Below are 26,945 nucleotides of genomic sequence, written 5' to 3' on the forward strand. Positions count from 1 at the left end.
GAAAGAGAAGGAGAAACGATAGAAAGAGAGAGAAAGGTTGGACAAAGCAAAGCAAAATGTTACAAAGAGCGAAAGAGAATTGGACGAGATTCATTGATGAAAAAAAGAAACAAAACAAAAGTGAAGAACTCGCATCCTGATTAAGTAGATGATAGGATCCAATTTTTTTTTCTTTTGTTTATTATAAAAAAAAAATAAATAACAAAAAAAAAAAAAAAAACACAGGCAAAATAGATAGTTGGTTCTTTTGGTTTTTTTTTCACATTCATTTCCTTCCAGACAACAACAAAAAAAAAAAAAAAAAAAAAAAAAAAACATACACTCTGAAATGTTGAGATAGATGGGCAACTTAGATATTTTTATGTAGCGCGTAAGTATAGATGTTACAGTTTGTTGTTGTTTCTACAAAAAATTTTCAACACAAAACAAAAATAGACAAACAAACAAAAAAAAAGTGCTGGTTCTGACAACTTTTCAAACAGTCAGAAAAGAAAAAAAAATCTGAGTGCTTATTTAGAATAAAACTTATTTAAAAAAAAAAAAAAAAAAAAAAAAAAAAAAAATTAAATTGCAGAAAAAATCTTTATGGTGTAAGTACTCATCACAGGATGAAAATATATTCCAAAAATCATATAAATTGATCAAGGAGTTTTTTTTTTTTAACGACTGTTAGTGATTTTAATAGGAAATTGTAGCCATTAAAAGGCTAATTTTAATTTTGATAGTTCGAATGGAGTTGTTTCCTTATTTATAAAACATGACGGATAAAACTATTACATCTTACATAGTTACATAATATTTGATTTTCTTAGTGAAAAAAAAAAGGGAGAAAAAGAGAGAGAGGAAGAGAGGTAGAGGAGATTCTCTTAATAAAAAAAAAACTACTTGATCAATTTATGTGATTTTTGGAATATGAATCTTTATCTTATGATATGCATGTACATTATAAAGTTTTTTTTAAAGATTTTTCTGTAATTTTGTTTTGAAAATAGGTCTAATTCTAAATAAGAACCCAAAGCTGTAATTACAAGATTGAAAGAACACGAGAGACCCATCCAGCACAGAGCCAATATCATTTATGTCTTAATCATTCATTGCTCCTCTTGCTGCTGCTGCTGTTGTTGTTGTTGCTGTACTGGTGTGACTTGTTCCAGTTGACCCTCTGTGTCCATAGCCAAGAGGGCCTGCACCGTTTCTAAAGAGATGCTTTGCTCGCCTTGGAATTGCATTGTCGTCCCGTCAGGTTTTTGAATGATAATAATGCCATCAGCAGTTTGGAATATGTTGGAGTGCGACAGCAACTGATCCGGCGTCACTAGCTGTCCGGCCACACTGTCCTGGAAAATAATCGGACTCTGATCAATTGAGCCGAGTACACGTCCCTTTAACTCACTGTCTTCAGAATTCAAGTGTTCCAAATCTAGCACATTGGCCGTTGATACAGCCACCGTGATTGGTTGGCTCGGCTCCATCGAAAGAGGCACTTCCATCACAGTGTGCTCCATACCGCTAACCGTGGCTGATTCTGTCTCGCCCGGCACCTGATCTATTTCTGGCTGCAGCTGAAGCGGTGGAGCGGAACCGCCATGTTGTTGAATTTGGGCGAGTTCTGCCAGCGGGGGAGATGACGACTGCTCTGCAGTCATCGTAGAAGTCTGTGGGGGTGTGGGTTGGGTTACAGAAACAGGAAGAAGGGGAACAGTCTGTGGGGGTTGTTGGTGGAGGGGGCTGGCAGCAACGCCGGTGGCAGCATCGACTATGTTGACATGATCAGTCCCAGAGAGTAGGGAGGTCCCTGGACTCCCAGATTGCTGACTGCACGTCGTCACAAGTCCTTCGTCGATACTGCTTGTTATTTTTGGGGTCATAGTTGTTGTGGTCAGATGAGGCAGGATCGTTATAGTGGTTTGCGGCTGCTGTTGAGACTGTACAGGTGTAGGATGGGGAGTTGAAGGAGGTAAGGGTGGCACAAGTTCTGTCGAGGACTGTTGGGATGGGGGTGGGGCTGTTGAGATGAGTCTGATTGGAAGCATCGTGGCATTTGCAATGCCGTTGACAAGCGGAACTGTAGTAGTTCTAGTTGTGCTGGTGGTTGTGGCATCAGCACCAGAACAAGCCGTAGCAACAGAAGAAATCGATCCATTTCCGCCCGCCATCCCCGACAGTTGCACAACATTCCCACCATTTCTGGCAATCATGTTGTTTGTGAAATGCACTATTGTTCTTATCGGGGCGGAACTGTTGGCGCTACTCAAAACCCCCTTCCCATTGCTCTTTGTCGAGATATTTGTTGCACAACCACTGTTTGAAGCTGCGACCACTGGCCGAATATTAATTGTCTCTGTTAGGGGTGTCCGCTGAGGTTGAGGAGCAGTCAGTTGTGACTTATTGTTTGTACGGTTGACAATTGACCTTGTGTGTGATAACTGTTGCTGCTGGTTAATTGAACTTGGAAGTGTTACGATAGTGTTTGTTGGGAACTGATTCGAACCTGACATGCTGTCATTTGTGTTCAGAGTGACCAATCGTACTCGCTTGTTTAACGGTTGACTGACCAATTGATCTTGACTGACCAATTCAACTGTCCGTTTACCAGTCTGACATGACGTTTCGCTCGGAGCCAAAGGCTCAGTAGTTTTATATTGGAATGTGTTCTCTTCATGGCCAGGAAGTTCTTTCACTTCGTACATCCCGGTGGTTAATCCCAAACCTTGTGCAATTGTAGGATTCTGGATCTGAAATTTGAAAATAAAAATTTAGTTTCATAAGATATATTCATTACAAACTAACAAATATATATATAAAAAAAAAAAGAAAATGTATCTAAAACACAACAAAGGATGACTCACCCTCTCCAAAAATGAACTAAGAAAAGATGAAATAAAAATCAGCTGATCTTTGTCTGATAAAAGCTTAGCTATTGGTTAGTGAAAACAAAGTTGGGAATAATAAATAAAATCACATGCTAACATTAATTACATATATTAGTCTGAAGAGTCCTTACAAGGATGAAACAGAAAATTTTACGTTTCTGATTTTTTTTTTTAGATGAGGATCAGTTATTTGTATTATTCAAAGGTGAGACATGTCGTTCACTAACAGTATGGTTAGAAGATCATTGAAAAACTAACACGTAGAGAGATTAAAAAGTCAGGTATGGCTGACCATATCTGGAGGGGAAAGGAAAGCCATCGACCATTATGGGATGAAGGAAAAATTATAGACAGGGAAGAACAGTGGAGACTAAGACAACTCAAAGAAGCAGCACATATACTGGACAACAATCAATTGCTAAGTAGATCTAATATAGAATTTAACACGATATTGGAACCGTTATTTATAAATAGGATAATATATACAGTAATAAGTAAACAATATATATATATATATATATATATGAGCAAACAGTTAATAAAACATGTTAAAAAACACTTTGAAATGAGTTAAAACATATTTAATGTGAAAAGGAAACACTAGATAAGTGGATAGTCCTTAATCCGCGGAGTTTCAAAGAAATACTTTCCTTCTCATCAGAGGGTAGGAATTAGCAAAACGCGGGATCGGAATTTTGCATGCAAAAGTATTTGATGAAACAAGTAAGTCAAAGATCTTACTTGAAAACAAAAAAAAATGAAGCAGAGGGAATATGGTTAAGAAAAAGGTGATTACACATGAATGGATAGTCTGGTGGAAGATAAATAATCCAGTGACGGTAAAATCCAAATATATAACTTCAAGAAAGTTAATTGAATTTCCATTTGCACAAGTAAAATCCAAGGAAATCCCGTAATTGGAAGAAGATGGTCGATAATATCCCAAAGGCAGAAATCCATGGAAAAATGTAAAAAATGTGTACAAGGAAAAAAGGAAAACATTCCAATAATATTAATAAAAGCAAAATAAGATATGCTTTTCACTCTACTGCCGAGATATATATATATATATATATATATATATCTTCTATATATATAAAAGCCAAACGTCTGTGTGTATGTATGTATGTTTGTAACGCTAAAACTTTTGAAAGACGGAACCAAACTTGACAAATTTGGTATCATATCGAAGCCCCATCACCCCGATGACAAATATCGAAATTTCACGTCTAACGGACCACTAGAAGTTGGTCAACTGATCAGTTATCTTCGAGGGGGGCCCCCAAAAAACCTGTCATTATCTATATATATAAAAGACAAATGTTTGTCTGTAACGCTAAAACTTAAGATGAAAGATTCCTCTCCCCTAAGAATAAAACATATGTTCAATATCTGCTTTTGTTTTTTCATTGTTTATACGGTCCCGAGCAACGCCGGGTAGCCCTGCTAGTATATATATATACACACACACACACGTATATTTATTAATATAAACAAATTTACACTGTTGCCATATTGGGCATGCTAATGTTATGGACAAATGGTCAGTCAAAACTAGAAATTTTTGAGGCCTGGTTTCTACTGTGAAAAGCAACTACTTATATCTTGCTCTTCCTTTATTGAGCACTTTTAATAAACTCGCTAAATTCATTAGTTATCACTCTTGAATACCTTTACCCTAAAGGTATTCAAAAATATTTAAACGTATAAATATAGAAAGAGGTTTGTGTTTATTATAACCTTCTTATGCAAATATTACGCAAGTATAAATCATGTAGAATATCTGCATGAATATAATTACGCGTAATAGTTAATTAAAGATGATCATCCCATAAGAAAACCGAAAAAAACTAATAGGGAATTAATAAAAATGAATGCTTAAAAGAATATGCAAATTAGCTAGATCTTTCGCAGATGAATGCAAATCTATGAGCCATATATAACAAAGTTGTATTTTATTTTTAAATAAATAACAACAAAAAAGGGTTTTTAATATGTATATCAATACACAAAGAAGAGAAAACTGTATAAGATTATATATATATATATATATATATATATAGGAAAACAATAAGAATGGAAAATGAAGTCACAAAAACTATATATTGGTAAATATAGAATGGTTCATTTATTCAATAAGGGTATACAAATTTAGTTGGGAGATAGAGGGGACTCTTCATGCCAAGGCATTTCGAAGCCTAATGCTTCTCATCAGAAGAGTAGAGAAGATGCTAGACATCGCATCCCCATTATGTTACCTACCAAACATAGCAATAGGAGCCTTCTATCATGTCTGAAAGTGACACAATGTTGAAGGAGTGAGATTGGAAATATGCTGCTGTGCTAATGCTCTCTAAGTTATGACCACAGAAACTTCAAAATGCAAATCCGGACAGTTCAATGCTCGGGGGGGTATATTGGGATCAGACAAATTCATAATGCAAAGGAGAGTAACTCTTTGCTTCTTTGGGCAAAGTCGCCTCCTTTTGATCGTAATCCTAAAACTTTAATTTCTCGCAAGATCAATGACCGGAAGTAGACAGTGGAGGGAAAACAAAGTGACTTTGAAAATAACGAAATGAACATACTTTCCCGTTCATCCATTTATCATATTTGAACTTCTAACTTTCATCTATTTTTTATGTTTTGAACTGTAGTTACGTGTACGTGTGTTTCTTAATAAACGTATATCGTTATGTAACAGCGAAATGTTTCCTTATTTGTTCGTAAGTGTCACATTCTTTCCTTATGACCTGCTACATACCAAACGTGAAAACTGGACTCCCTGCGGTAAGATATTTTTCGCTATATTGATTATAACGCATTCCACGATATAACAGGGTACAACTCAACAAAATTTCCAGTCATGGTTATGGTCTTTGGTGTTGTTTCACGTGAAAGTCACATTGTTCAACCTCACGTCTTCAAAATCGGTTTGAAAGTCAACACCAAAGTGTACCTGGATGTGCCAAGGAGTGTGGTGATCCCTTGGTTCAAGACCATGGCAGACCTTGGGTGTGGCAACAGGACTCGCTGGCAAATCTTGGGTGTGGCAACAGGACTTTCCCAAAGAGACTCAGGCTTGGCTTCAGAAGGAGTGCTATAACTTCATACCCTTCACTGTCCCCTCCTTCTCCCCTGACCTGAACCCACTGGACAACTTCATTTGGTCATATGTCGAGAACATCACCAACATGATCTCCCACAACACGAAAGCCAGCCTGCCAAGTATTCGCTGAGCTCCCGCCAGGGTTTGTGGAAAAGGCATGCTCCCAGTTCCAGACCCATATCGAGGTAGTGATTGAGGTTGAAGGCGGTTACATTAAACAGATGTCACCTCTACTACATAATCAAGTTAACTGAATTGATTTTTTTTTCTAATAAAAGTTTTAAAAGCTGTTGTGTTGTTTTCTTTAGGGCGACAGATTTATCTTTCCACCCAGTATTTAAGTGTCAACAATACAGCAATATTACAAACACTGACAGTTACTAAAATGTTGGGTTAACTGCAACCAATGGATATGGCCTCGATAGAATGTACATGTGGACCTTAGCAGTTAGACGTTAGTTTCCCACAATGGTGTCACACGCACACACACACACCCAGAATCCAACCAATTGGGATTTTGTGTTTTATTTTTATACTTATGAACCTGTGCGCCCCCCTCGACAGTGTGAGAGGTACTGCAATAAGCAGATAAGACGAAGAATAAATCCATAGCATACAACATTGAGGTCAGTGGTGCTGTCAATCCCTAAAAAGGTCAAAAACCAGCTAACAAGTGTTAGATAAATAGATTCTGACTCAGAAAACAGTAATTCTTCTCCCTTTGTCAGAAACATAGCTCATGGAATGCGAGGACTAAAGCCTGAATCTGAAATCCGATAAAACTAAAATAAAACTAATGCTAAAATCTGAGATCTGATAAAACTCAAAACATGTTCATAACTGAGAGCAATTCCAAATTTCCACAAAGGACCCAAATCGAGTTTTCACTACGAAATTTAGTTTTAATGTCATAAAGATGTAAGGGTTGGTTGGTTGTTTTTGTTTTATGGCATATCAACCCTTTTCGGGTTATTTAATGCCGAATCCAAAGACTTTGAAGAAAAATGTTTTTAATATAATATATTTGTTGTTTTCACGTCGGTTTCTATTTAACCCATAGTTGGGACCCTAACAGGTACTACCACTCCGGGTCAGTGTGGACCTGGGAGCAATGGTAATTAAAGGGTGGCTCCACACTCTCCAAAGCCCACAAGCTGGGGGCCTCACCACTGGATATAGTTTAAGGTCATATCCAGGACTCCCATTGAGGGACTTTTACCCTCTGCAGGGGGAAGGTGGGGGGGGGGTAGTCGGCGTATTCTAATACCCCACCGACAGGGCCAAGATGTAAGGGAGAAGAGAAGTTCATGATCCTACTTGAAAAAGGTGTTACTTACTTGCAATCTGTTTGTGGAATTTCCTTCCACAAGGTTCTCTTCTCCCTCTGGAAGGAGAGTCAGGTACGTTTGGCACATTTTTTGCACCTGTTTGTGGAGCATCTCAAATTCCTTATAGACATCAGTCATGTGAGGCCGAGATGGGCATCCTTTCTCAACCTTCATCAACAGAAATTCCCAGACGGTGATAACAGTTGCGAGTCGAGGTAAAACAATTTCCATTAGCTCTTCATCTTCGCATTGTTTAATTAGCTGGAAAAACAATAACAAGGTAAATGCTAAGATTAGAGTTTGATTAAGATTTGGAATAAAAAAAAGAAAGAAAAAATAAAGAAAAAATACAACAGCTCAAAAATGTGCATATTTTTTGTTTTTAAGATTATGACATGCTGAATATATTGGAGAAAAATTTAATATTATCTATGTAATAGAAAAACAAACCAATACTGTAGTTGGAGAGCTTGTGAAGAAAAACCTCTATACATCTATATACATAAAAGCCAAACGTCTGTGTGTATGTATGTATGTTTGTTTGTAACGCTAAAACTTTTGAAAGACGGAACCAAACTTGACAAATTTGGTATCATATCGAAGCCCCATCACCCCGATGACAAATATCGAAATTTCACGTCAAACGGACCACTAGAAGTTGGTCAACTGATCAGTTATCTTCGAGGGGGGCCCCAAAAAAACCTGTCATTATCTATATATATAAAAGACAAATGTTTGTTTGTAACGCTAAAACTGGAGATGAAAGATTCCTCTCCCCTAAGAATAAAACATATGTTCAATATCTGCTTTTGTTTTTTCATTGTTTATACGGTCCCGAGCAACGCCGGGTAGCCCTGCTAGTCTATATATATAAAAGCAAAAATGTATGTATGTATGTGTTTGTATGTCTCGCAGAAACTTTCGACATAGATGACAGATTTTTTTTTTTTTTTTTTTTTGCTCAACAAAAACCTCCAAACACCCGGACAATGCTGGGCATCCAGGGTAGTCCATAATATAAAACCCCCATGTCTGTTTAAATGCATGTATATATGTATGCCTGCCTAAAACTTTCAACAGAGGCAACAGATTTTCACAAGATCGTTATCATTTTGAAGCTTGACCCTTCGGACAACAAATATCAAAAAATTGACTAAAAGCATTACGAGGGGGCGTGCAATAAGTAACGCCCATGACCCACTTCCAGTTGTCTGATCTAGCTGAAATTTTGCATGTGCAATGATTTATATCTCTACGGGTTATGTGGCAAATTACAGCTCTGAACTAATTGTGGTTTCTGTTTTACAGGTGTTTGAACTGAGTCAGGTGTGAAATGGAGCCTGTTGACTGTTGAGCAGTGATCCGGTTTTTGTATTTGAAAGGACACACACCACAGGAGACTTTTGATGAAATGAAAGAAACTTATGGTGATAATGCCCCATCATATGACCTTGTAAAATGCTGGCACCGTGAATTCAAACATGGCCGGAAGTCTGTGGAAACAGCTCCCAGACATGGTCACCGCCCCCCCTTTTGCCATTGATGAAGCATCTCTCTCTGTCAAGTTGAGGCTGCCATTTTGGAAGATCAGCGCATTACTATTCGCCAAAGGATTAGTACAGGGTCTGTGGAAACTATCATCCATGACCATTTGCATATGCATAAGGTGTCTGCCAGATGGATTCCTAGGCTGCTCACACCATTCCAGAAACAAGAACACGTTGAGTGCTCAAGGATGAATTTGGAGATGTGCCAAGAAGATGAGTCAAAGTTTTTCAAAAGACTGATTACACAAGATGAAACCTGGATCCATCACTATGATCCAGAGACCAAAGCCCAGTCAATGCAGTGGAAGCACTTGGATTCACCACCTCCAAAGAAGGCAAGGGTGCAGCCCTCCGCTGGCAAGGTCATGCTCACAGTCTTCTGGAACCAGGACGGAGTAGTGATGACAGATTTCCTGGCAAAGGGTACCACAATTACAGGAGCCTATTATGCTTCACTTTTGAGGAAATTAAAGGAAGCTGTCAAAATCAAGAGGCGGGGCAAGTTCAGCAAAGGTACCCTCCTCCTGCAGGACAACGCTCTGGTTCACAACTCGCATGTCGCCAGATCAGAAGCACAGGCGCGTGGTTATGAAATCCTTCCCCATCCTCCTGACCTTGCACCCTCTGACTTTCATCTCTTCCAAACCATGAACTTGTTTTTGAAAGGAAAGCATTTTCCAGATGATGCAGCCTTGATTTCTGAAGAAGTCACATCATGTTTTTTTTTTTTTTTTTTTTTTTTTTTTTTTTTTTTTTTTTACACAGTGATCACCACTTATCAAGGCCAGGAAGCCACTCAGGGATAAGGGTTATTGCAAGTACATTACGTTAGTGTGGAGATTTGATGAAGTGTTTACTTAAGGGGGCGGTTCATTAGGAATTTGTTAACATTGGACTTGAAGACATCCAAGTTGTAGTCTGGTGGGAAGCAGGCAGACGGAACTGAGTTCCACAGGCGTGCAGTTCTAAGAAAGAAGCCCTGTTCATGGAATCCGCGTTTTAATTTAGGCACAGATATAGAGTGGGAGAAATTTTTTTTTTGGTTGGACCAACCTGGGGTGTTCTACAAAAACGGTCTCCAGAGCTGCATCAAACAATGGGAGAAATGCATAACTCTGGGTGGTTCCTATGTAGAAAAAGACTAACAACTGTGCCAAGTTTTGTTGCTCTACTGCTATGGGAAGTGGGTCAGGGGCATTATTTATTGCACGCCTCTCGTAGCTCCTTCACCCTCCACTGGGCACTTTTCTACAGGGAAGGGGTCACTTTTTTCACCGATATTTTTGAAAGTCATCCCCTCTTTTTTCGATTGTCTAGCTTTAATTTAAACCTACATCACTTCTGGTTTGGCGATGGACGAAACAGCAAACACATCACATTTTTTTCATGTTTTTTCCCTCCTTCGCAGTACAGGTTCAAGCCTGCATGCCTACTACCACTTTTTTTTTTTTTTTTTTTACTCACCTCCAAATACCCGGGCAACACGGGGCACACAGGCTAGTACCCTATCAAAAGCCTTTGATATGTCAAGAGCAATTTGTCTAGAAACGAAGTGATTCATTAATCCTGTGCGATATTATATTACACCATCAGCTGTAGATCTAGATGAAGAACGGAAGCCATATTGTATGTCGCTGTGTAGGATATTTTTGCTGAGGTGGTTGGTCGCTTCTCTATGTAACACAGATTCCAGCAACTTACTCATGATGCACAGGAGACATGCTGAACGTATTGGTTGGTTGGTTGTTTTTGTTTTACGGCATATCAACCTTTTTCAGGTTATTTAATGCCGAATCTAGTTATTTTGAGGAACAATTTTTAATGAAGTATATATTTTTTAAGTCAGATTCTGTTTAACCCATAGTTGGGACCCTAACAGATACTACCACTCCGGCTCAGAGTGGACCTGGGAGCAATGGCAATTAAAGGGTGGTTCCACACTCCCCAAAGCCTGCAAGGTGGGGCCTCACCATCGGATATAGTTTTAGGTCATATCCAGGACCGAACGTATTGAAGTTAAGATAAATTTCTCCAAGTGCCAGAAATCCATCTACTCTAACAGTTTCTTCCCCAGAACTGCTAGACTTTGGCATTCCCTTCCGGGTTCCTGCTTTCGACTGTACCGACATGCAGAAGTTTAAATGTAATATGTAAACAGACATCTTGCTGCTCAACTTCTCACATAGTATCATTGCAATTTATGCCCCAGATAGTAGCCCCTACATCAAAGTGACACTGTGCCTTGTTTGGAGTGAAAACGCAATAAAAAAATTAAAAAAAAAAAAAAAAAAAAAATTTTTTTAAAAAGTATTTCATATGTAATAGAAAAAAATAAATAAACACTAACATTTTCTATCAATTGTCAGCTTGATTCAAAAAGTGGAATGGAAACAAGGTGTCAAAAATGATCACCCGTCTGGTACTGGCCAGGCTCATCGTTGCTTAACTTCGGTGATCTGAGGGGAACCGGTGTGTCAAACGTGATTATGCTGTACTAGTGTCGAGTAGGCATTAAGTATTTATATTTCCAATAATGCCTACGAGACACTAGTACGGCATAATCACGTTTGACACAACGGTTCCCGTCAGATCACCGAAGTTAAGCAACGATGAGCCTGGCCAGTACCAGACGTGTGATCATTTGTGACTTCCAGGTGCTGTATGTGCTCTCTGCTTATCTCAACATTGTTTCCAATCGTCCTGGATTTCTCCTTGCCACTGTACTCAAGCAGTGCCGATTGGGTAGTTTCATGATAAAGATTCAAATCTCCATCTAGTTTTGTTCTCATCTATAATTTTATTGGGGGGGAGCATAAGGAGGGAGGAGTAGTGGCGGCTGCCATAAATAAAATTACCCATCCTTCCCTATCTAAAAAATACATTCCTTGCGCAGACACAGTTAGGTTGCAAAGTAACTGTTATTGGCTATAGTAACATTTGTATATTTAATTTTTTACCACTTTTTTTGAATTGCTGTGAATTGTAAAATAAATCCTAAATTTTGTTTTGAAAACTAAAATTTTGTCTGAAGAAGGCCTTGAAAAGCCTTGAAAGGTCCTTGAAAATCGACATTGAAAACTCTTTCCAATCAATTACACGTGCAGCTGCCCCTACAGGGGGTATCCTTTGTCTTTCGAGACTGAACGGAGGCATCAACTAGACACTATACTCGAGTGTCTTCATCTCTCTCTGTACAGGTGTTTGTCAAGGAAACCTGGCATGAGGATACACCTAAATTTCTGTGTGTCAGTACAGTCAGGGAAGCAACAGGAAACAGAGAGAAAATTCCAAAGTCTAGCAGTTCAAGGGAATAAACTATCAGAATAGGTTTTCTGGCATCTAGAGACCTCAACAGTGAAAGGGGTTGGATTTTGCGGTTTGTCGGGAGTATGTATGTTGAGAGGGGACACAAGTGCTTGTAAAACAAGCAAAGGGATGCAACATTACGGCCATGGGACAGAGACTGGAGCTTTCGTGAATTACAGTTTTATTGCATTACTAGCATGGGTTCTCAGCGTTGCCCGGGTGTCGAGAGGTGGTATAGTAAGGATATTGAGCAACCAACCCTTAAAAAACGTATCCTAGGGCCATATATATATATATAATATTCAGTAGAGATTTGGCTCTGTAATGATAAATACGAAAATTGCATACATTAAAATATATTTAAGCATATTTTATGACCCATCAAGCCCTCCTTTAGTTCTTATGTAAGTCACTGAAATACTTCTTTCTATAGGGAATACACAAACATCACATAGACACACACACACAGAAATTCATATCATAGTGTCTCATTCCATCTCGAAAACCATCGTCAAGCAGCGCCTGAGGTATCCCTTAAGTGTACATTTGGGCATACCTCGCTTATGGGACAATCTGTGAGGATGTGTGCCTGCACGTCAGTGCCGCAGGGACATCGAGTGCCCTGTACATCAAATATTATTTGTCTTCTTCCGTAATCAAATTTTGTTCTTTTCATTCAGTGTTTTCAATCTGCTCATAGTATTGGTCATCGGTCAACCGACAATCTCGTTAAGCCTTATCCTCAGGTAGCTTTTGGCCCTAATACATGGTGACTCCTTAGTATAAAAACAATTAAAGATGACTATTTTTTTTTTAATTTTGGAAAGCCAGTGTAGAACGGGTACTTGAACTTGTGATCAAATGCAGGCAAATAAATCCTCTCATAGCAATGTTCATCATTCAACCGACAATCTCTTAACCCTTATCCTCAGGCAACTAAATACTTACGTTTTTTAATCTCGCTTTACGTTTTGCAGGCAGTTCATTAAGATGGCCTAACCTTCGACCTCGTACCACATGATTGACGTTATTAGATGTTGTGTTGCTGCTGCTGCTAGTGTTACTCGTACTGTTGGTAATTGTGCTGCTTGTCGTTGGAATTGTAGCACTGACAACAGTCACAAGATTGGGTTCGGGGTTTACATTATTGTCCCTGATGTTATTACTGAAAGTTATTACTGGGGGTGGGGTCGTTAGAGTTGTGCATTTTGGCACTGCGGATAATCCCAGTATAGAATCCTGAGTATTACTGTCTTCGGAAAGGTTTCCACTGATGTTAAGACCATTTGTTGCTGTTTGGTGAAGAACTGAAAGAAAGGAGTGGAAGAAGATAATTAGAAACAAAAAAGAAATTCATATTTATCTAAACTGGAAACTTTAGGCACAGACAAATCCTATACCACATAAAATTGTTGGATAATGAGTCGGACAGTGGCGGGTTTTATGAGTCGGACAATGTTGGAAATAGAAAAAAAAAAATAATAATAAAAAAATTCAAGTAACAAAAATCCCGGAAAATACAGGGTTCCCAGAATACCAAATGGAACAAAAGAATCGTCCTGTGACGTAAATACAGCCCAGAAGTTGACCTGTGATGTTAATCCTGGCAGAACAAATGACTTAAAGTTAAATGTAAACTAATGCTTTTGTGGGTCAAGACAGACTAGAGAATGCTGATCAAAACACGTGTGTGCACACTCCTTCACCATCATAAACCACCCTCACATCTCTCTCCTTAACTGATGATCATGGTTGTCAAAATAAAGACAGTTGTTTGCATATCAGCTAAATAATCAGTTCGTTGTTATTAAAAAAATATATATCCGTACACATTTGAAAAGTGTAGCTGATAAAGTTATACATACATTCTTTATGCTCACTCATAATACAAAACAAGGCGGATAGCCATTAGTCGCGTGCTCTCGTGTAATGAATGAATGCGTGAATGTAGGATTGACATGAAATTCTTAAAGATAAACTAAAATGACCGAAAAATGAGCTGAAATTACTTAAATAAAAAGTAAATGACTTTAATGAACTTAAGGATGAACTGAATGCTTAAAATATAACTGGAATCCTTCAAAAACAACTTGAATGATCTGGAAAATGACTTGAATGGCTTTGAGACTGACTAGTTGTACAGTAGGTGATCATGTTACATTAAATTAATACAGAGAAGTGATCCCCCACTTTATATCACAATAAGTACAGCATGTAGTAAGAGCAGATACTACACTCTGATCTTGGCCAAAAGGCCAAGAAAAGGTTAAAAAGCTAAGAACAGCATCTATTAACAACAGACCTTTGATCTTAACAAAAAAGGCCAAGCACAAAAGTGTTACGGACCGACCGACGGAGTGACTTAGAATCGTTTGCACGCGACTAAAAATGGCCCATCATTAAAGAAGGGTAAAACCTTACCAACCAGGCTCAAAATACTGTAATCTATGTATTGCTGAGGCTATAGCTATTATGAAGACAAATTGTAATCTTCTTAAGAAATCTGAAAGTCTTCACTTGTTTACAAAAAAGGGAAATTTAAATACAACAGACAAAATGAACCCATATTATTAATTCTGTTCTAAATTAAAACTTAACTTTACAATAATATGATATATACAGTTAATACCGCATTCACTGGTATCCTGCTTTGTAGATTATTAATGTCTTACTTAAATGTCAGCAATTATTAAAGCAATATAACAAACAGTCACTGATAGTTCCTATTTACTTGCATCCCCACGAGGGCAAAGTTAGACATAAGGTCAGTTTTTAAGGTGAGGAAAACCCAACTTCCATAAGAGGGGCACTTCAGATAGAAACAAAAATAAAAAAATGTCTCAGCCATGAAGGATTTCTCTTCCACTGACCAAGGGCAGAAAAGGTGAAGTGTAGCATCAGAACAGATACTACACTATGATTTTGATCTGAAAGCCAAGGAGAAAATCAGACATGGTTTTGTAGGCTTCTATAACCCTATCGGGATTGGAAGGGGAGAATGCAATTCATCTGGTTGTTGGTGGTTATGAAATACCGTATGAAGTAAAACAAATCCCAGAGTAAAATAAAGGAGTTGTTCGCTGTTCTTTATAATAGTTATTAACATCATTAACAGAGAAAAAAAAAAAAAAATTTACAACATTATAACATATAAGGTTATCCAATCTAAATGAATAAATGTGAAAATTATTTTCATTTATAACACTTATATTACCATCAAAAAGAATTATTTAAATCAGTAACGCCCACGTATTGTATAATGACCCCAATGTAGCCAGACTTTCCAGTCGATGTAAAATCTAGCTTTCTTTAGGTGTATCTTATCAAATTCATGAGTCTTTCTATTGAATTTGTGAATCTTCCTTTGAACTCAGGAATCTGCATGAAATTTCAAACAAAACTCATTATTTGATTAATTGGAATTCATTATTGAGATGAGTATTATTTATTCATTTATTTATTGTGGACTGTTATCCTCATCTTCCCCCACCCACAAACAACATTTTGGCCTTCGTCAGCTGGTTAAATGCAACGGGATAGGAACTCCGAAACTCTTAACTGAATCCTCAGCAATTACTGCCTTCCATAGTTGTTGTCATCTCACCATGTTTTGGCCAAGTAAACCTCTGCCCGGCTTTGGGTAGGATTGAAACTGCTATCTTCAGACAATGCTCACCTGGAACCGTAAAGATTAAACATCTCTATCCACTGTGTCATATCTGAGATGTTGAATCTCTACGGTTCCAGGTGCGCATTGTCTGAAGATAGCAGTTTCAATCCTAGCCAAAGCCGGCCAGAGGCTTACTTGGCCAAAATGTGGTGAGACAATAACAACTATGGCTGGCAGTAATTGCTGAGGATTCAGTTAAGAGATTCGGAGTTCCTATCCCGTCGTGGTTAGTACCTGAGGAAGGCCAGAAGAACATTTGGCCGAAACGTTGTGAAACAACAACTAAAAAAAAAAGATGAGGATAATAGTCTACAATAAATAAATGAAAACTCATTATGCAATTCACAAGGAGTAGCATGTTCTTGTTCTATCAGCCATGACTGGGTAGAAGCCTTAAGTAATTCGCAGTTGTATTTTTAGTGTCGCCCACATTGAGGATTGAACCTTCAATCTCTAGAAGAGTGAAACAATTGAGGTCTAGTTGTCATAAAATACTCTGTAAAATTCAATTGTAAGTTACACGCTTCTGGATGTTGAAAATTCAAACCTTCAACCGTTTACGGCTAGGTCTAGTATTATAATAGATTCACTGATAATGCTTCATCAACCCAGTTAATTAATGGATATAAACAAATATATAACTGCATATTTTAAATTTCTTTTTCCATTTGAAAACATCCATCAGTATGCTAGTCCCTTGCATACGAGTAGATTCTTTCAAATATCTTAGTCTCCAATAGTCAATAAGAAGAATGGCAAGATGTGTGTATGCATTCTCATACATTAATACATAAATAGTAACATTCGTCATTTTGATACAAATTTTTTTTTTTAAATCTGACTCTAAAGAAAGGAAAAGAAAGAAATCAATTTGCATTTTCACTTGCAATTTAGAAATAGATTGTAACGTGTTGCAAATCAAGTTAGCCCCTCATTCGTTTTGATAGACATTACTCAAATGCAACTTACCTTGATTGCGGAGTTCAAGCTCATCTTCAGCTGACAGTTGCCCGTGATCAGGATTGAGCCGGTAGTGCCGGGCCAAACCTGCACGACCAATATATGCCTTTGAGCAAGTTTCACATTTGAAATTTTTGGGTTTTGATGATCCAAGACCTGAGATAAAAAAAAAAATAAAAATAAAAAAGTTTTAAAAAATAGTTAAAGAAATCAAATAAACAATAATCTTACATGAAGAATTCACATGCCTGCTACGACTGTTTGCAAGCTTGAGAAATCAAAGAAAAACAAAACTTTAAATGACACAACTTTAAGAAATGTTTTATTTTTTTACTTGTTCACCCCCTTAACAAGGCATATTGCCACTTTGATGTAAGAGACTACCATTTGGGATCATGTGAGGAATTGAGTAGTGAGATGTTTGTTAACAGTACATTTAAACTTCTGCATAAGTACAGTCAAGAAAATAAGAAACACGGACGAAATTCTAAAGTCTAGCAGTCCAAGAGAAAAAAAATTAAGGTGGAATGTTTTTGTGTATCTAGGGACCTCAGCAATGAAGCGGTGGGATTTTGCTGCTTGACAAGTTCGTTGAGGGCATGTACGCGATGGGAGCACAAGTGCTACGAGTTCATCAGAACACAACTTATCAAACTTCTTGTAAAACAAGCACAGTGATGCAATATTGCGGAGATGGGGTAGAAGCTTGGTTGATCGCGCGGGATGTATTAGATTTGAGACTTGGGGGTGCATGCCTAAGAGGGAGAGACTAGTGGTAGATGCACTAGCTCAGATGTGGCAACAATATTTTCTTTACCTTAGTCTGACTGAGGTACTTTTTCTTAGAAACCATCAGACCAATCTGGCTGAGATTTTGTAGGAACTTTGTTATAAGGTGCAACGGACTAAGTATTATAACATCTGTTTGACGTACAGGGATTTGTATTTAATGCAAAAATCAGTACAAATTTTACCATTTTCAATCATCAATTTCGCATAAAGCAATCATTCAACTTTCACTCGCTTTTAAATGGATATAAAGTTTGGGTTTTTTTCCAATGGAAATTGTTCCAGACAAGACATGAAGCCACTCAATATAAGGGGTAACAAGAATCTATATATTAATACGATAGCGTGTGTGTTATTTTCCGTGTCACGCTTACATCCGGGTCGTGTAATTGTTTTATGTACTTCCATTTCTTGTCATAAATAATTTTACACAAGTTTTGGTTTCGGTTTCGATTATGGCTGAATAAACTCAAGTTTATATATATATATATATATATATATATATATATATATATTTTTTTTTTTCATAAGTTTTTATTGCAGTTTTGATTCAAGCTAATGCGCCCAAGTCATATGGATATACTTTTTATTTTTGGAAATCGCAACTTTATAATATATAAAAATCAATAGAACATTAACTCTATAATAATATATACAAAATCTGCAAGAATTAAAATATCATATTTAAGCGTACTTTACGATGGGGCTTTGCCGCGCATTCATTCTAGCTTAGATAAATACTTTCACCATTTTAACAAAAAAGCTACAATAATATCAGAGCGTCTCCATTTACATTGGAACATCTACAGAATGCCAACATCAATATATTACATATGAATGAGTCCCTTGTGGAAATTCCACAGGTCCTGCTAGTGAAATACGATTATCACAAGGAGATGTAGCATTACAAGTTGATTTTTTTCTTTTTAGATAATTGTTATTTTACCAACTTGCATGAAAAGCTATGTAAAAGATGCTTAAAACCGTTTGAATTATGCAAATACCATCAGTAGTTCAAACGTTATGAGAATTTTAAGTGCCAAAATGTAGGCTTTTTGGTGGACATTTTTCTCTAGAAAAAGTGGGCTAAATTACGGACCACAACATTTCAAGAAATTCAGTAATTTTGCTACCATTTATTTATTTTTCAAGCTATTCTCATGAAACTTGGCACTCTTATGTAAAATTGTGTGCTCTTTCTGATTATGCAGTCAAATCTGATGTATCTCTTTACCATAAGTCATGAATTATAAATTCAGATGTACAAATTTCAATTTTTTTTTAAATCGGCGCATGGTATCATACAGTGGGTGTCTATTTATGAACAAAACTAAGTATTATAGTGGTATTTAAATATAGCTTTATTGAGAATAGGCAATTTTCCTGCCTTCTCACTAAAGGAGAGCGTAATCTTGGGTGTAGCCATTGAATGCCTTAAGAGCATTCATGGTCGGTATTTACTACTCCCCTCAAAGAAAAAAAAAAATTGAGTAGATATGAATCAATCACAGAAATAAATCGAAGAAAATTTTTCATATAGATTTTGGATTTATGTAAAAGATAGAAATTCCCATTGTCGACCAGAACTTATGCATTTAGGGACCAGTCCAATTTTCAATTTTGTAAATCCTCTATCTGGCCCAAAATATACCCTTATTTTCTGAGATGCAACCATAAATCGTACTCTACATGAATCCGCAATGTAACTTTCATAGTACCAGGATACCAGGAATCCTTATAAGCAACAACTACATATTCACCAGTTGATGGTAATTTTTGTCATTTTTATTGTTGTTTTACTAAAAATTCAATTATGTAAACAAATAAAACGGTAATTTTTTACCTTGTTTCCAGCTTAACATTTAAAATGATTACTTTTATAGGTTTTAGAGTATGCTGAAAACGAATATCGCATTTAAATTTTCTCCAAATAAGTAGTTAAAGAATGTCATTTCTCATGTTATCGCTGGTTGCAATCTTGGTACACGCAAATGCGCAAATGCAACCCCAAGAAACTATGCACAAACGCACATACCAAGATGGTCACCAGCAATAACGTAAGAAACGACATTGCTTAATATCCGGAAAGCTACTTATTTGCGGGAAATTTAAATGCGATATTCGTTTTCAGCATACCCCAAAACCTTAAAACAGTCATTTTAAAGAAAAATGTTAAGGTGGAAACAAGATAAACATTTACAAAATGCATCACAATGAAATTATTTATCGAATCACCTAATTATTATTATTTAGATATCCTCAGTTAAAAAAAAAATAAATAAATAACTGGTTTGTTTTACAGATTTGAAAAAAAAAAATGGTCTTGACAATAAGTTAAAAATAAATTCAAGTTTCACAATATCTTTTTTATTTAATTGTTAGGTGAAAGTACAGAATAGTTAACAAAACAAAACACCCTTCCTTCCCCATGTTAAGAATGGGTTTCTAAATAATAACATTATTTCAGCATGGTAGCATAAGTGCACAAGTACCTTTTATTTGTTATATTTCTTCTTTTTTTTTTTTTTTTTTGGACCACTAAAAAAAAAAAAAACACAATTCTACCTTGAGTACAAGTAAGAAGTTAAACGCATGTACTTCGTACATTTGGTTGGGTTTTTTTTAACACTTTTAGTACATGTGTACTAAAAGCGTTAAAAACAACAAAATAGTATTGTTTGGAAATCAAATTTGAAAAACTTGAAAATAATTTTTTAAAATTGACGAACTCGGAATAAAAAGTGATTAGTCTAGTAAGACAAAAGCAGAAAAACAGTTTTCTTAAGCAAATATTTTAGTCAGTTCAGTGTATTAGCGCTTAGCGAGCCGTTTTTCTGCTAAGCGGATTTGAATTTCTATAAAAGATAACATTTTAAAGAAATTTCCGCACAATTAATAATTATCAAATATTTACATATTATACATGAAAATAATTCTGAAACTATTATCGATATGAAAATCGATGATATATACCGATTTATCTTATCAATTTTGAAATATACTTAGTCAACTTTGCTTCCTGTGGTCGTAAAAATATAAATCAAAGTCCAGTAGAGATGAACTATGTTTATATAGCCTGTAAAATTTCAGCCATATCCAATCAAATTTAACCCCGCGAATATGTATCCAAACGTAACATATAAAATGTAATCATTGAAAAAAACAATTTCCCTTTTTGTTGTCATTTTTTACCGTTTTTTTCATTAACTTGGATCATAAAAACATTGAACGCGTAAAAGAAAAATAAATTATCATTGGAATGCTTATCTTATTCTCTTTCCATCAATGTAATTCTTTTAAAAATTGACCCACAAATAAAAAAGATATGACTTGTTGAAGCACATTAGGTATGAAATATTGCCAATGTCCATGAAAATACAGCATAAGCTTGTAATGCTAGGAGGTACCTAATTGATCTTAGTTTTGAGAAAGAAAAAAGTCTTTAGCAAGATGAGAGTTCCATTAGCCTGCAGTTTTTTGAAAAGAAGCTACTGGAACAGGAATCTGTATTACAATGAGGTATGAAAACAGCAAACTGATGAAGACCAATAAACGGAGTAAAAAAAGCTGGAACAAAAGAAGCAGGAAACAGATCAGACAATTAAGAACATGCGGCATAATATATATATATATATATATACTCCAAGCCCATGCATATGTCTGAGTCCTTACGGCAGAGTGGGAGATAACCAGGCATATCGTAAGGCCACCATTTGCCATGTATGGAGTACTGTTGTCACAGTTGGGCTGGTGCATCTGCTGCTCGTCTCTCACTTCTGGACAGGGTTCAAAAGAAAGTTGCCAACCTAATAGGTCCTGAACTGTCATCTAGGCTTCAGCCTCTGTCCCATCGACGAAATGCTGCATCCCTTTGCCTGTTCTAAAAGTACTTTAATGGTGAATGCTCTGATGAACCACAAGCACTTGTACCCCCTCGATGTAAATACCCCCTCGACAAACCTGACAAGCAGCTAAATCCCACCACTACACAATAGAGATCCCTAGGTGTAAGAAAGCCTTCTACTCCAATAGTTTCTTCCCCAGAACTGCTAAACTTTGGAACTTTCTTCTGTGAGTCTGCTTTCCCAACTGTACTGACATGCAGAAGTTCAAGTGTAATGTGAACATACATTTTGCTACTCATCTACCTTCATAATATCCCTGTAACTTATGTCCCCGATAGTAGCCTCCTACTTTAAAGTGGTACTGTGCCTTGTTTGGCATGAACATTGAATAAAAAAACAAAACAAATATTTATAGAAAAGACTGATACTAGCAACATCGCATCTGCGAGATAGCGGTTGCAGAGAAAATAGGGTGGGGCCAATCAAATTGTAAATACGTTTCTGTATATCAGAGAGAACCCTGAAATGCACCTTATTAAGGACGTAGATTCGCCACCGACAGACGACAACAGTACACCGTACAGGGTCCGATAAATAGTCTCAGATGTAAGAAAACCTGTTTAGAGCAAACCGACTTTACGAGAATCTTAGTTAAATAGTGCAAATATTTTAATCTTCATAAAAAGTAGTGCCGAACTGTTCTGTTCGAGGAAGAGGGAGATTAATTTTATTTACTCTGGAACAGGTATTCTTTTATTTCTTTAAAGAGTAGTATCTGTTCTAATACTTGGTCAGAGAAAGAGAAATCCCAGTACATTTAGACAATTTTAATTTTTGCCCTATTCCAGTCACCCTACTTTTGGGAGCTGGAATTCTTCTATATTAAAAACCGACCTGGTGTATAACTTTGTCTTTGTAAGGAGACAAGTAAATAAGAATACGCATAATTACAGATATTTTTTCCGACAGCAACTGAGTTGATATTGTAACAATAATGGATATATTAGGTTAAGCATATTGGGGAACGAAATAACCAGCTGCTGCTGCTAGCGTAAAAAGCAAAGCTCTTTGTGTAAACAAATGGAACTTAGGTTGTTCGGACAATGTTTAACGTCGTAATTTCGCATACCCATCTAAGCAGCAGCCAAATAGCATAATGGTGAGAGGCGCTGACTGTTTGCTCGAAGGTCAAGTTTCAATCCTTGTTTGAGGTAGTTGTTAGTCAAGCTGCACTGATGAGCTATGATACAGCGAAACAGTACTGTATATATATATATATATATATATATATATATATAGAGAGAGAGAGAGAGAGAGTGTTAAACTCCATATGACATGTATCCAACGACATCTTGGCCTTTTAGTCAAGATCAAAGTGTAGTATCTGTTCTTCAGATGCTGCACTTCCATTTCTTGTTCTCTTTCGGTAGAGGAGAAATCCTTCATGACTGAGACAATTTTTACTTTTGTACCTTTTCTCCACGTTAAAAAACGACCCTGGTGTCTAACTCTGTCCCGTGGGGAGGCATAGTAAATAGGTACAAAAAGTGCACACACACACAAACACATTTTGCCTTTTATATATAGATTATGTCATACAGATCTTGCTCGTTTGTATCACTAGTATGATGTCACTTTTCTAATGAACAGGCCTTTTTGACGATGGTCTGATTTGCCCCACCTTTAAATCTCATTTTAAAAGTTTAAATTGTCCCTTTTCATTTTCATAATGACGTCAACAAAGGCGGCAAAATTCTGCCTACAGAAAAAGAGAAATTTATTTTATACAAACAAAACTACTGGATTAATTTCCGTAAATTTTGGTTAATAAGCACTTTTTTTTCCATCCCAAATATGAATTTTATAAAGCTTTCTTGCCATTTTCATTTTAACAGCCATATTTCATCTAAGTGTACTACTGGTGAAGCAACCTAAGAGTTAGTTAAATTTATACAAAAAGAGTAACAAAAAAAAAAAAAAAAAAAAAGAGTAACAAAAAAAAAAAAAAGAGTAACAAAAAAAAAGAGTAACAAAAAAAAAGAGTAACAAAAAAAAGAGTAACAAAAAAAAAGAGTAACAAAAAAAAAGAGTAACAAAAAAAAAGAGTAACAAAAAAAAAAGAGTAACAAAAAAAAAGAGTAACAAAAAAAAAGAGTAACAAAAAAAGAGTAACAAAAAAAAGAGTAACAAAAAAAAAGAGTAACAAAAAAAAAGAGTAACAAAAAAAAGAGTAACAAAAAAAAAGAGTAACAAAAAAAAGAGTAACAAAAAAAAGAGTAACAAAAAAAAAAAGAGTAACAAAAAAAAGAGTAACAAAAAAAAAAGAGTAACAAAAAAAAAAGAGTAACAAAAAAAAAGAGTAACAAAAAAAAAAGAGTAACAAAAAAAAGAGTAACAAAAAAAAAAGAGTAACAAAAAAAAAAAGAGTAACAAAAAAAAAAAAGAGGGGGGAGGGGGAACTCTTTATAAAAATTCAGATACTTATAACTTTGTGAAATGTTAATATTAGGCGTTAGACATCAATTAATAAACATTTCTCAAATTTCAGTTCCTTTGGAAAAGGGTTTTTTAGAGGACATAATATGCAGGATGGAACGATAAAAAGACAACATGACATGGTTCCATTTTCATTGGATGAGAACCAGTTTCCTTTTTTTGTTGCAGACCATCTACTAGTAGGCCAGTTGTGTACATATCTTAAAAGTGATAGGAGCCTTCTATCATGTCTGAAAGTGACACAATGTCCAATGAGTGAGATCGGAGATGCGCTGCTGTACAACTCATGCTCTCTACCAATCCAAGTTATGGCTACAGGACCATTGCCAGCACCCTCAAAATGCACCCCTGGATTACCACGAATAACAGGGCTGTGTTTAGAGTGATGAAAACAAAGTTTTCAGCCATAGTTATACTCTTTGGTATAGTTTTAAGTGCGAACCACATCATGCCACCTCACATCTGCAAAGTCGGCTTGAAAGTCAACAGCAAAGTATACCTGGATGTGCTGATCCTCTGGTGCAATCAGGTGGCCGCTGGCAAACCTGGGTGTGGCAGCAGGACGGTGCCAGCCCACAAGTCTAAAGAGACCCAGGCTTGGCTTCAGGAGCTACGGCTTTGTACCCTTCTCCAACTGCCCCCCACCCCCGCCAAACCAAACCCACTGGACTACTTTGTTTGGTTATACATCAAAAACACCACCAACATGGCCTCCACAACACCAAAGCCAGCCTGATCACTGCCATCCACCGAGTATTCACGAATCTCTTGCTGGCGCTTGTGGAAAAGGCATGCTCCCAGTTCTGGGCCCGTATTGAGGCGGTGATTGAAGCTGAAGGTGGCTATATTGAATAGATATTACCGAATTGATTTTTTCAATAAAAGTTTTAAAATACAGTTGTAGTGTGGTTTTCTTTAGGTAAGCTTCTTAAAACGTTACTAGCTTAAGTTCAGAATAAAATCACGATTTTCTTTTAACGGCTAATTTCAAAAAAAAATGTTTTGAACGCTACTAACTGAATTTCTTTCAATGCAGTTTGCAATTTGGAGACGGAATTGTTTTTGTTGAGATAAGTGATTTCAATCATGCTTTTTATTTTAGATTTAAAATATTAACAACTCCATTTTATTTCAGTATTTAATTTGTGTATTTCTGTTTTATTAAATGCTAGCTTTTTTCTAGTCCAATACCGGCTTCCATCTTACCTCGAAATTACTTATAACGGCACCAACTTACTTTAGGGCGACACTTTCATCGTTCCACCCTGATTTTCCCCACATTAAAAACCGACCTTATGTCTAACTCTGCCCTTGTGGTGAGGCAAGTAAATAGGAACACCAAAGTTAATTTTCTGCTTACCTGCCGGCGTTTTTTTTTGTTTTTGTTTTGTTTTAAAGGATTTTAAAGCACTTTTATTTACATTTTTATTGTTAAACATGGTGCCCTATGTAATGAAAACAAAACCTCAAAAAGTAAACAAAAATACCGCCAAAAATTGTTACTAATCGGTCAAAAATTAAACATTTGTATATTTTTATTTGCTGTATTTTTTTTTTTTTTTTTCATTTTCAATTTTGGGCCGATTATCGACGATTTTGGATCACTTTTGCTAAAAAAAAAAAAAAAAAAAAAAAAAAAGTTTGAATTCTAACATAGGAGGCAATTATTTTTTTAAAAATGAAAATCTTAGGCCGATTTAGCAAAACTCAATTTTTGCTGTCTTCGAACACTTTTCATTAATAATTTCCTAACTTATCGTTTTCCATCTTTGTTGGATATGTTCATTACTGTGACATGACAATTAAGTAGATACTATTGGTTCTACTTGAATTTCAATGTTTCGATTTTCAATCTAATTACGAAGAAGCGCCAATAATTATAATAGGCAAGATAAGTTACTCTTTTACCTACTTAAGTTTGTAGTGTTTTTACTTATTTTAAAACGTTTATTCACTGCAGAAAACAAGTGTCGAGTACTTAATGAGAATACAAACTAACCACAAATTAGACTCTTACATCTTTGAAGTTTCAACAATGGCTCAAAAATCGAAAATTAACAGACAGACAGATAAATAGTCATCCACATACAGTACTGTTTCACAGCTCATCATGCTATGTGGGCTCAATTTGTTTACACAAAGAGCCTCGCTTCATACGCTAATGGTAATTTGTATATCACTTCCCAAATGCTCAACCTAAGATATGAAGCATTAAAGTCATCCACATACAGTACTGTTTCGCTGTTTCACAGCTCACCAGCGCGGCTAGACAAGCAACTACCTCAAGCCAGGATCGGAGCTTCTAACCGTTGCGCTATACGGTTGCTGTTATGCGGGCAGTGAATTAACAATGTTTTGACATTGTTCAAATACCTAAGCTCAATTTGTTTACACAAAGAGCATCGCTTCATATGCTATATAATTTGTACTTTGAAATTATTAAGTGCCGACAACAATGGGCCGACAAAAATGGGCCGACAACAATGGGCGGACAAAAATGGGAGACCTAGTTTTGAAAGTCGATTTATAATTTTTTTGTAGGTTTCCGACTACTTTTTGATTGTATTTGAAAGATTAAGGACTAAACTTAATTTCCAAAACGAAATAAATATTAGTACACGTGAGAAAGTTATGAAAATGTTTTCACGGCGAGCTACCCAATTAAGCTAAATTTTGAAGTTAAATAAATTCATTGTAAAAATCCTTTAAAAAGATAAATATTAGTTTTCTGGGTCTATTTCAAAGATAAGTAGTAAAGTAAAGTCCTAAGATATTGAATTAAATAATAATAATAAAAAACACCTTGCTTGTACAAAACATAAATTAATTAACCCAAAAACCGAGTGTGCCGTTGTGTGTTAGAAATTTCGTGAAAAATATTGAATAATTCCACCCCGTCTTTCCAAGCCCTAATTTTTTTTCCCTCCAATTAAAGGAGCAAGGACCAAGGTTTCATTAAGAAAAGAAAAAAAAAAAAAAAAAAACGCGTTTTTTTAAAAAAAATGTTTTAAACTTCGGGCTT

General features: G+C 36.2%; 1 protein-coding gene and 1 pseudogene across 1 annotated transcript in view; both read right to left on the reverse strand.

Annotated features, from left to right (window-relative positions):
- Positions 1-536: 536 nt before the first annotated feature.
- LOC145260635 (uncharacterized) overlaps positions 537-26,945 on the reverse strand; it is a 50,302-nt gene continuing 23,893 nt past the window's right edge. Inside the window, exons 2-5 of the mRNA XM_080118957.1 lie at positions 16,803-16,949; positions 13,112-13,470; positions 7,320-7,571; positions 537-2,735 (exon numbers count right to left, since the gene is read on the reverse strand). Of these exons, the coding sequence (XP_079975083.1) occupies positions 1,092-2,735; positions 7,320-7,571; positions 13,112-13,470; positions 16,803-16,949 (2,402 nt within the window). The 3' untranslated portion in view covers positions 537-1,091. The remainder of the gene's footprint in view (positions 2,736-7,319; positions 7,572-13,111; positions 13,471-16,802; positions 16,950-26,945) is intronic.
- On the reverse strand, positions 14,305-14,430 carry LOC145260882 (U2 spliceosomal RNA; annotated as a pseudogene).

Source organism: Euprymna scolopes, chromosome 36, assembly GCF_053919585.1.
Source record: "Euprymna scolopes isolate OS-2025 chromosome 36, ASM5391958v1, whole genome shotgun sequence".
Lineage (NCBI taxonomy): Eukaryota > Metazoa > Mollusca > Cephalopoda > Sepiida > Sepiolidae > Euprymna > Euprymna scolopes.